The sequence below is a fragment of the Cherax quadricarinatus genome, chromosome 3 (genome assembly GCF_038502225.1).
Source record: "Cherax quadricarinatus isolate ZL_2023a chromosome 3, ASM3850222v1, whole genome shotgun sequence".
In the NCBI taxonomy this organism is placed as follows: domain Eukaryota; kingdom Metazoa; phylum Arthropoda; class Malacostraca; order Decapoda; family Parastacidae; genus Cherax; species Cherax quadricarinatus.
The window spans coordinates 15,321,951-15,334,302 of NC_091294.1; the positions used below are offsets into that span (position 1 = coordinate 15,321,951).

Below are 12,352 nucleotides of genomic sequence, written 5' to 3' on the forward strand. Positions count from 1 at the left end.
AATGGTGATGGGGGGATAGTGGTTGTGGTGGTGGTGGAGATGACCTTGTTGCGGCGCTCAAAGTCACCAAGTCACTGCTCCCCACCATCACCATCACCACCACCACTACACGACCACCACCACAACCATCATCATCATTACACGATCACCACTACCACCCTCATCACACGATCATCACCCGCACTACTACCACAGTCATCACACGATCATCACCACTCAATGAACAACCCAGCAGCTGCATCAATCACCAGCATAGCAACCAAACTATCAGCAACCACAACTGTTAGCAACACAGCTATCACCAGCACCACCACTACCATTACTATCGCTATTGTCACCATTACCACTGTTATTATCACCATTTTACATCATAGTCCAAGTAAAAGTATCTTTCAACATCAGATGTGTCTATATTCACTATGTCACCGTCATACCGGGCTCCGCTTTTAAAATTGTTTCATCAAGATCTTTTTTAGTCTTCCTTGTTTGGTGTTGTAACTGAAGGTTAAGTTTACTGTCGTGTCGACTAGGCTAGTTACCTGTCAAGCTCCCAACACTTTTATACAGTTCGTGGTAAGACAGGTGATGAATTGTGGTTTTAAATTGTGCATCTCTCGTGGTTTATGTATGAGAGGTATGTATGTATGTATGAATGTATTTATGTATGTACAGAGGTGTGTGTGTGTATACATATATATGAGTATATACTCAGAGGTTCGTTTGTGTTTACATGAAGGAAATGGATACGAATGTATTTACTCAGGATACTTTTATTGAAGACGTTTCGGTCCTTGGATCCTGATCACTTGAAATACATGTGTATGTGTATACACTCAAAGGTGTGTGTGTGTGTGTTTGCATTTGCTCAGAGAAGTGTGTACCTCTGTGTTTATTCATTAAGTTTAATTCATATTTGAGAGACTAAAGATGTGGTCATAGATATTACACATTCTTGATGTTAGTATTCCAGTGAAATGCGGAGCTGATGACGAAAGAAAGTAATAATTACTTGATAGGTAGTGAGGTCACGCTTGCGACCCAGTGTGACCCCACAGGTACTTCCTCCTTGGACCTTTGCCAACCACACCTCTACAGCCCACAGTATTTAAATACCAAACAGTAAAATATAGCTGTCATTTCCTTTAAATTCTGACAATGAAAACGACAGCTAGGGTGTTTATAATAGGTCTGGCAGCTAGTTATATTGTAACAACCGCGAGAGCCGGGTTATCGATGCCAGCATAAAAAAACATGTGTTCTTTTGCACTTTGAGAGTCATTTAAAATCGGTCAGATGAGTGGGAAAAATAGGGTGTGAGTAGGTGTTGCCTAACCTAGACCTGTAGGTCTACTGTAGTGCTACTCTATTCTTAAATACTGCACACGGTATACCCAGTGACCCGCTGCAATCCTTGTCCGCTCCCTCCTCTCCCCTCCTCTGTGATGTTTACAGTGTTAAGTTAGGCCGTTTGGGTACATGATGTCAACCAGGCCACAGTGCATAGGCAGGATATACGGCTTGTGATTGACTGAGGACCAGGTACCTGGGATCTGATTTGTTGCGCTCTTGGTACCTGGGTTCTGATTGGCAGAGGTCTTGGTACCTGAGCCGTGATTGGTAGAATGCATGGTACCTGGACTCTGATTGGCAGAAGTCCTAGAACCTTGGCCGAGATTGGTGGAAAGTCTGGTACCTGTACTCTGATTGGCGGAGAGCTGGTCGGTCCGGCCAAGGAACAAAGGGTGAGGGAGGGTTGACTGACCAATCCCAAGGTCACGTGGAAACATCCCTAATCCTTTGCTATATGTTTATGTAAGTATATGCCTATATTCAAATATATTTAAAAATAGACTAGTATACTGTTTAATTATGGCTCAAAATATATCTATCCTCGATGAAGTGTTCTACCATGAAAATTGGGGAAAAAAATTCTTTGTAATTATGAAGAATTATTTTAATTTCTGCTCTCCCTTCAAAGAAGTTTCTTTAATTTTGGCAAAAAAAAATTTGATGTAAGGACCTGAAAGCTGCCCATCCTTGGATTGCACCTGATTACCTTTCATTTCCCCAGACGCTGATTATAGTTATATATATTAATATATTTTGGTGGTCGTTGTACCAAGATACTCGTAAAAGTGTTCAGGTTATTGATGTATTCTCAGGAAATGCTTGTCATTTTTGGCAGCCTCGTTCCGTCAATAGTGAAGCCTTTCGCGAAGCCTTGTTATGAGGCTGCACTTTGCTTTTAATGAATTCTTTGTATTTACGTTTTTTTTTTTTTTTGTAACATCCAGAGAATTATGTTCTGTGTATGAAGTTGGTATAAATGAAGGACTTTTGCAAACATTGATTTTTTTTTTTTTTAATAAATGGTAATCGTATGTGGGGGTCACTCAGCGGTGCCCAACACTAGGATAGTAGAGGAAGTCCCAGCAACTAGTTCACAGCCAGGACATACAAACTGTCTATTAAGACTTAAGTCCTACCCCCCCCCCCCCCCGCCCTCCCTTCCCCGGATGAGACCCTGTACAGTCGACTAATTCTTAAATATCATTTTCCTGCTGAGTGACATGGAAAGTAGGTTTTAGGAGACTTGCCCATACATACATTTCACATTCGCCTCTGGTCCTTTCGGTTGTGAGCCGAATGAATTGCTGTCACTACTGCTACAGATTGCAGAAGGTATAAAAAACTTTCACTGCCCTTACTATAAATGCATAAACTGTAGTAAACCCCTAAAATCCCTCAAACTGTACTCCCTAGAGCGCAGAATATTTCATAATTTACCCGAGGGATTGTTTCCAAACCTGCACACTGAAATAACCCGTTACGAGAGCAAGAGACGCGGTAGATGCTTCAAAAGCCTCGGTGAAAAGCAGTAATCCATAAAAGGTTCAAAGTTATTAAACACCCTGCCAATTTGACAAGTTCCTCGAAAATATTCCTGATCAGGCAAGCGTTGTTGCCTGAATTAAAATTCGAGCAGCTAGCACCAGCGGCCGGACTGACCAGGCCATCAACCAGAGGGTAACACCTCCCCGCCATGCACACACTACATGTAGTCTACCTGTTGACTGTGTCAAGTTCTCATAAACGAAAAAGATCGCAATTGTGTCATGTTCTCATAAACGAAAGAGATCGTAAAAAATGTGCACAATTACTCATTTTAATGTACAAGGAAGGAGTGAACTGTAACTCTTGGTACCGCCTCTTATTGTCTATGAAGGAGTGCATAAGGAATACAAGACACACTACGTGAGAGCATGAAGGGCACAAGACACACTACATGAGAGCATGAAGGGCACAAGACACTACGTGAGCATGAAGGGCACAAGACACTAAATGAGAGCATGAAGGGCACAAGACACTACATGAGAGCATGAAGGGCACAAGACTACATGAGAGCATGAAGGGCACAAGACACTACGTGAGAGCATGAAAGGCACAAGACACTACATGAGAGCATGAAGGGCACGAGACACTACATGAGAGCATGAAGGGCACAAGACTACATGAGAGCATGAAGGGCACAAGACACTAAATGAGAGCATGAAGGGCACAAGACACTAAATTAGAGCATGAAGGGCACAAGACACTACATGAGAGCATGAAGGGCACAAGACACTACGTGAGAGCATGAAGGGCACAAGACACTACATTAGAGCATGAAGGGCACAAGACACTACATTAGAGCATGAAGGGCACAAGACACTACATGAGAGCATGAAGGGCACAAGACTACGTGAGAGCATGAAGGGCACAAGACAGTACATGAGAGCATGAAGGGCACAAGACACTACATTAGAGCATGAAGGGCACAAGACACTACATGAGAGCATGAAGGGCACAAGACATAGTACATGAGAGCATGAAGGGCACAAGACACTACATGAGAGCATGAAGGGCACAAGACACACTACATGAGAGCATGAAGGGCACAAGACTACGTGAGAGCATGAAGGGCACAAGACATAGTACATGAGAGCATGAAGGGCACAAGACATAGTACATGAGAGCATGAAGGGCACAAGACACTACATGAGAGCATGAAGGGCACAAGACACACTACATGAGAGCATGAAGGGCACAAGATACTACATGAGAGCATGAAGGGCACAAGACACTACATGAGAGCATGAAGGGCACAAGACACTACATGAGAGCATGAAGGGCACAAAACACTACGTGAGAGCATGAAGGGCACAAAACACTACGTGAGAGCATGAAGGGCACAAAACACTACGTGAGAGCATGAAGGGCACAAAACACTACGTGAGAGCATGAAGGGCACAAGACACACTACATGAGAGCATGAAGGGCACAAGACATAGTACATGAGAGCATGAAGGGCACAAGACACTACATGAGAGCATGAAGGGCACAAGACACACTACATGAGAGCATGAAGGGCACAAGACACTACATGAGAGCATGAAGGGCACAAAACACTACATGAGAGCATGAAGGGCACAAAACACTACGTGAGAGCATGAAGGGCACAAAACACTACGTGAGAGCATGAAGGGCACAAGAGAGGCAAGACAGTAGAGGAGGCAGTGAGCGACCTTGAGGCAGCACGTTGACACCGTTTTCCCGCCACCTGCTCACCGAAGCACATGCTACCACCACCACCACATTTATTGCCCTCGCTCCACCTCTCTTACTTTCACTACCTGCTCTTTGTATATATGTTGAGTGTTTTTGGAGCGGATAGGAATGGTTACGATACAATTTAGCACTGATGTTGAAGTAGATGCTGAAGGAATGTCGTAATGTGCTGTTGATGTGGCAACTGTGCTTGAACCTGCTGCCAACACACTTTTGGCGGGAACTTGTAGGTAAGGTTCAGGAAATCAGTTCTTTAGGGGATGCTTAAAAGACTGACTTTATTCACAGTGTTCACATATTTTCAGACGTATTTCCACAGTAACCTTGTAGAGATCAATGCTGCGCACGCACGTAGTCTACAACTACGCTATTTATATTTTATAAAAGTATTTCCGTTATATAAATATTTCCCTTATAATATTGATTTGCAACTTTGCGTTTATAATAAAGTAAACTTTATGAATGTTAACATTTAAGGAGATGAAAGTTATAAAATGGTTCGAGTTGTGGTTATTGATGCGCGATGTTACACGTCACTCCAAGGCTGCTGCTGCTCTTGTCTGCGTGTATCTAATATATATATATATATATATATATATGTATGTATATATATATATATATATATATATATATATATATATATATATATATATATATATATTGCGCACGTGTGATGGAAATTATGTTCTTTTAACTTTATCCTCAGACTGCGACCCATAACAGCATTAACACCTACATACCTATATATTGCTAAGTTGAAGATTGAGACACTTATGCAGCATATGGGAATCTCTATTCAAGATTGATGGACTGAACACATCGACTCCAGGTTGAGGGACTGATTACCTCATACTCCTCCTCTCCTTACGCCTTCCTCTTTATATTGGACTGATGAAGCCACTGTGTGGCGAAACGTTTCCTGAATAAAGATTCCCATATGCTGCATAAGTGTCTCAATCTTCAACTTGTCGGTTTTTCAAACCATTCAACACATATTGCTAAGTAAACAGGGGCAACTAGTTGCTTTGGTTGTACGCCGACTGATAAGTTAATAATATTATTAATATTACTATTATTATTACTACAAGTACAAGGTATACAGGCCCAGCTGACATCAATGTTATGCAGAGCATTTCGGGTAAATTTAGTTTTGTTCCCAGGATGCTACCCACACCAGTTGGCTAACACCCATGTACCTATTTTACTGATAGGTGAACAGGGACAACAGATGTCTTAAAGAAACACTTTCTATTGTTTGCACCCGTACCGGGGATCGAACCACGGACTTCAGTGTGTGAGCTGAGTATGCCAGCTATCGAGCAACGCATCTTATGCTTTTCCGTTACTTGTCTAAATATTTACTATACCTGCGACTCACATATGTATATAATTTACATTAGTCATATAGTCTTGGATGCACTGAAAGAAAAACAGAATGCAGAAGTAAAATACGCAGACTTTGCAAAAGCCTTTGACAAGTGCGATCATGGCATAATAGTGTACAAAATGCGTGCTAAAGGAATAACTGGCGAAGTGGGGAGATGGATCTTCAACTTTCTAACCAACCGAACACAAAGAGTACTGGTCGACAGAGTTAAATCGGAAGCTGCCATAGTGAAGAGCTCTGTTCAGCAAGGCACATTACTCGCCCCCATTTTGTTCATCTTCATATCAGACATAGAGATGTAATCCACAGCACCGTATCATCCTTTGCAGACGATACTAGGATCTGCATGAGACTGTCATCTACAGAGGACACTGTTAAATTCCAAGGAGATATAAACCAAGTTTTCCAATGGGCAACGGAGAACAATATAATGTTCAATGAAGACAAATTTCAACTACTCCGTTATGGAAAACTGGAGGAAATAATAACTAGAACTGAATACACTACAAACTCTGATCATACAATAGAGCGGAAAAATAATGTGAGGGACCTGGGAGTGATAATGTCTGAGGATCTTACTTTCAAGGATCACAATAGTGCCACGATCACAACTGCAAAGAAAATGACAGGATGGATAATGAGAACGTTCAAAACAAGAGATGCCAAGCAAATGATGCTTTTCAAATCAATCACTTGTTCTCTCTAGGCTGGAAAATTGCTGCACATTAACATCTCCGTTCAAAGCAGGTGAAATTGCAGATCTAGAATGTACACAGAACCTTTACTGCACATATAAGCCCCTCAGGGAAGGTTCCTTGATGTTGGTGAGGGGCTCTTGATTTAGGGAATTGGATCTGTGCTCCAGTTCCCCGAATTAAGCCTGAATGCCTTCCACATCCCTCCCAGGCGCTGTATAATCCTACGGGTTTAGCGCTTCCCCTTGATTATAATAATAATAATGCACATATAAGCTCTATCAAACACCTCAACTACTGGGAACGCTTGGAAGCACTTGACTTGTACTCGCTGGAGCGCAGGCGAGAGATGTATCATAATCTACACTTGGAAAATCCTAGGAATGGTCCCGAATCTGCACACACAAATCACTCCCTACGATGCAAAATATCCCCAATGAAAAGTAGGGGCGCTATTGGTACACTAAGAGAAAACACCATAAATGTCCGGGGCCCAAGACTGTTCAACAGCCTCCAACCAGGCATAAGGGGGAATTACCAATAGGCTCCTGGCCACCTTCAAGAGGAAGCTGGAAAGATATTTAAAGTCGGGGCTGGGGTTCGCACGTTGGACTACGTGCGGCCAGCAGTGACAGCCTGGTTGATCAGGCCCTAATCTACTGGGAGGCCTGGTCATGAACTGGGCTGCGGGGGTGTTGATCCCCGGAATACCCTCCAGGCAGGTAGACTTCAGGTACTCTTTTGTGTATATGCATCAAGTTGCGGTAGTGATGGTTGGGATCAAGCTTTTGTACCTGGCCTTTATTAGTGCACCTTGGGCCCTGGCGTACCTATCAATCCAACTGTGTATTGTGTTTGTTTCCACATTGTCTACGGCATCTCACTTCCTGGCCACATTGAGGCTAAAGAAGTATTTCCGGCCCTGTGGCACATTTGCGTCATCTATGACTCGCTATTTCCTAATATTTTTCACTCCTCAAACTTCATACACTCGCAAATGGCGTTTTAGATGACTAGATTTTTATTACATTTAGGAGGAAGTGCTGTACCCGAAGAGGTCATACTGCACCTGGGGAATGAGAGGCAATAGGGTTCGATCCAAGAAAGGCAAGATAAGTCCAGTTCGTTGGATCAAGAACCTTCCCTCACCAGCATCATAGAACCTACCTTGAGGTTTGGGTGATTTGGGCTACGTTCGCGCACAGGATCAGGCCAGCGATAACTATGAAGATGGTATAATTGGTTCTTTGTCTTGTAGTCGTCGGTGTGGGGAGGAGGGCGAGTTTAATATTGGGCTCAACTTCCGCCTGACTACCTAGCGACAAGAATGGTGTCGGAGCTTGCCGTATTTCTCTCTCACACAACTGATTAATACATGTGCTCTACCCTGACATGTTGAAAAGTTTAAAAATTATTAAAGTAGACATTTAAAAGTTCCGGGTGGGAGTGGAGGGTGGGGAGTCTTGCCCTCTGGAGCTGCGATGCACCCTCGTGGGAAAGTGTTGAGTAGGAGGAAAAGGGTTAACCGTCGCCCCAGACTTCCCGTAACTTGGTGAAACAATGGGTTAATGGGTTACTCTTGTGCCTCAAGGCTACCGTCAACTGCTGGCATACAGTCATATCTGTTTAGACAACTACTTTTGTTTCTGTGTTTAAGATAAACACTTTCATTTTCAAGGTTAGATTAAATGATTCTAACGTTTAAATGATGTAACCTTGGTCCGTTTTTCTTCTACAGATTCTCAAGTGATGGGTGGCTACAGTGTAGGTGTTTCAGGGTACATGGATACCGGGTCTCCGGGAGGTGTGACAGCGGCCTACGGTGTCGCTTCTCCTCACTACACCGGCCACCCCTCAGGGCTGGCCTCGCCCCTTCTTGGACCCTCCTCCTCACACATGAACCACATGGTCACGTCCGGCATGGGCGCCGCGCCTTCCACCGCCTCCCCTTCCTCCTCTTCCTCCGCCGAGGATTTCTTCCTGGGTGACATGGGCTTCCCTCCCAGGATGAAGAAGAAGGGACGCAAGCCCAAGCCTATTGATGCTAACGGTCAGCAACAACCCGGCATGAAGAGGAAGAGTAGAGAAGGTGAGCTGCCTGTTGTGTTTATAGGGCAACTTGTTGCCTGTCACCTGAAGTTTCAACTCCCCATCCCTCAAGGAAAATAGTGAAATATAAGTTATGCAATGGTTGAGGAAACCTGGAGGAGACATAATAGAATATGAGAAACTGTATGCTTCTGTCTCCAGCCGAGATCCATTTTAGCAGATGGAGATCGATATATGCAGCTTACATTTCATCTTTGTCTCCTTTGGGTTTTCTTCAATTTTTTTCCATCATAGTTATGGAATATATATATATATATATATATATATATATATATATATATATATATATATATATATATATATATATATATACGTATTTTGACGCGCATAATAGATCCACAGAAAAGAATTCAATATTCTCTTGATTAAGATGGTCACAGCAGTAAGATGTTTGCAAAAATAGTGGACTCGGTAACAAAATTAGTAATGGAAAATTTAATGAAAATAATAGTGATAATTTCATCAGCTGAACCACTAACAGTGAAACAGAAATGATTAATGTCAACATTTGTTTTAACATTTTGATTTGAACTGTGCACAGTATAACTATCCTGTGAGCGATAAGTAGATGATAGGTTACAGAGGCACCAATGGATAAAAAAAAAATTTTCCTAAAGCGCTCGTGTTTATTTAGCAATTTGCAGTGCAAAGAGTAAACAAAGTTAGGGTATATGAAGTATAGTGTAAGAATAGTTCCACCGAAAATTTAAATTGTTCAGAATTTCATTTTTTTTTTTTTTGTCGAGAGAAATGAGAAAATTTCTCTAAACATATATGGTTTAATTTTCAGGCTCAACAACATACTTATGGGAGTTCCTTCTGAAGTTGTTACAAGACAAGGAGTGTTGCCCCAAGTACATTAAGTGGACCAACCGGGAGAAAGGTGTCTTCAAGCTGGTCGACTCCAAGGCCGTGTCCAGATTGTGGGGACTACACAAGAACAAGCCAGACATGAACTATGAGACCATGGGTCGTGCTCTCAGGTTGGTTGCCCCTCCTCACTTTGTTGAACCCTAGGACAACAGTAATATTAAAGAACTCTTGTGGCTAATGTAAAAGGTTATATTTGTCATTAATGCCCCAGTCACTGTATTAGATACAAGTTTGGAGGTTCTGCAATGAGTACAGCATTACTTGATGAATATTTTATGAGACTGCTCATATGAAACTCCATGGTATTAGTTATTCAATATCCAAAATATTCACATTTCATACTGAAATAATTTTATTCTTTATAAAGCTTACTTTTGGCTGGTTAATATATTTAAATTATAATAATGTTTTGGTGCAACAAAATATTCAATATCTTATATTTTTCAACAGGTACTACTACCAGCGTGGAATTTTGGCTAAAGTTGATGGCCAGCGGCTTGTTTACCAGTTCGTGGATGTTCCAAAAGACATTGTTGAAATCGACTGCACAGGTGCATAAGGGCATTAGTCTATTTCTCTGTGTGGATGTCTTCTGGTCTACACAAGGATTCTCACTAGCTCTCCAGGAGCATCCGAGTCCAGCTGCCTTTATGGTGGCATCCCGGCGAGGAAGAACCTCGCCTCCAGTCTGGTCCCCACTCACAGGCAGCTGCTGCTGATGCAGTGATACGGAACTTGTTGTGCACTTGCTGCACAACCTGTAAAACCATTTACGTCAATGTGCGTAAAGGGTTCCTTCTGACAATAACTTGATATTTTTTTCAAGAATGTGTAATATATTATGAAAGGGAACTCTAATGTGAGCTTCCTAATTGCCTATTTCTGTATATATTGCCTCTAATCTCCACATTGTAATGACTGTCACTCACTGTGAGTCTGTAAATAGAAAACTGTATAGATAAGATTAATTATAATTATTTTATTACATGCGCCTCTAGATGAAGTAAGTGGCAAGACACGTGTCGAACACCGAGGCCCCCACCTCCTCCTACCCATCCAGAATGTGATACCAGGTAGCCCACAGATACTGATACACTGTACTGGGCTTCTCAGTGTAGGTGTAGTGAACGACACTCGTAGTCACGCCCAAGTCCTCAAGCACCTCTTGAGCTCGGTGGATTTATTTTTTAGAAAACTAGAAGGCTGTTTGGTCTACAAATGGGCATCATAGAAACCAGTGATATAAACAAAGTCTGTAATCAGTTGTGCTATGAATTGCTATATCAGTAGTGGTAAACAGTCCAGAATCAGTGTATCCAGTCATGAAACACCATACCATTGATAACACCTACCCAGAGACCAGCACTGAATATGTATGTTTGTCTGTAGGGAGTGTGGATAGGAAAGTTTCGTCACTCAGTCACTATATTGTTGCCACCCATCAGCAGCAAGGAAAGTATTAACTACTGGCTCAAGTGGTGCTTTCCAGACTAGGGTCTGAGTCCTTAAGTCCATAGTTTCCCCAGTTTCTTGTAAATGGCGCTCAATTGGATTGAGTTCTTGTTTGTTGCGGACTCTCCATGGGAGGTGTTAATGGTCAGTGCCTTGCAGCTTTGACAGTCCGTTGCGCTCTGCTTCTTTACCAAACACAAGACTCCGATGCCATTTTATCCTAAATTTTGACACGTTTGTGATTGGCCTTAAAGCTACTAACCTGATGCCAAGGTGATATTAGTGATAAAGTGTTGTGCAAAAAATTGGGCACGAGGAAATAGGTTGTCCACAGTAATTGGTGCTCAATTTGATGATGTTCCAATTCTTTGTAAGAGAAAAGAAAGCCATATCATATATTTTGAATATATTTAATACTTTTAAATTTGTACTCTATATTTTTCATCTATAAAAACAAGTTGTCCAATATGTAGCTACTGCTTGCTGTTAACACAAGACCAACAAGTGACAAGCATAAGGGTGTGACAAAGACAGGATCTCTGAGTGTGACTGGCATCAGTCAGGGTCAGAATGAGAGGACTCTGTGCGCCCCCTCTGTAACATAGACTCTCTCTTTTTAAGGATTATTTATTTATTGAATACTTAATATTTTTCAAGTGTTGTTAAATTGTTATATAAGTTAAATGTTTTGATATATGAGACAGGGAAATCACTAAGGTGTAATGTAAGTTCAGTTGTGGTGTTGTGTTTTAATGTGTATTAATATTCAGCTATGTTATGTCTATTAACAGCGGACCAACCTTTTTTCGCTAAATTGTCATTTTTACTGAATAGTTTTACATATCATTTTGGTTGTATACTAAATCATTCCTTTTTTGTAATACCCATTTTGAGTGTAATACGTTCTGGCCTCTGAGAAGTAGAGAGACCCTATTGTCCTCACTTTCCTCTACCCATCACTTCACACGATAGTTTCTTCCTTTACAAGGGAGCCTGTGCCTGCCCCTCCCTCACCCTGGTCTGCCAAGTTTTCCCAGTAGTAGCCCCTTTCCATGAGATGTATGGTAATTTCCTGTCCCCTTCTCCTAATTCTACATCAATTGCCTCTCATTTTCCCAGGTGCTGTATAACCCTGCGGGTTTAGCGCTTCCCAGTTATAATCTACCTTTCCAGGGTTAGCTAAGCTCTTTCCCATACTTATGTCCCTGCCTTCTTGCTAGGGATGGGT

General features: G+C 42.0%; 1 protein-coding gene across 7 annotated transcripts in view; it reads left to right on the forward strand.

The window, feature by feature from the left end:
- Window positions 1-10,485, forward strand: part of LOC128684111 (ecdysone-induced protein 74EF) — a 1,067,593-nt gene extending 1,057,108 nt beyond the window's left edge. For all 7 annotated transcript variants that reach the window (XM_070090227.1, XM_070090262.1, XM_070090238.1 and 4 more), the window contains 3 exons: window positions 8,429-8,779; window positions 9,590-9,782; window positions 10,123-10,485. In XM_070090227.1, the coding sequence (XP_069946328.1) occupies window positions 8,429-8,779; window positions 9,590-9,782; window positions 10,123-10,231 (653 nt within the window). In that variant the 3' untranslated portion in view covers window positions 10,232-10,485. The remainder of the gene's footprint in view (window positions 1-8,428; window positions 8,780-9,589; window positions 9,783-10,122) is intronic.
- Window positions 10,486-12,352: the final 1,867 nt, after the last annotated feature.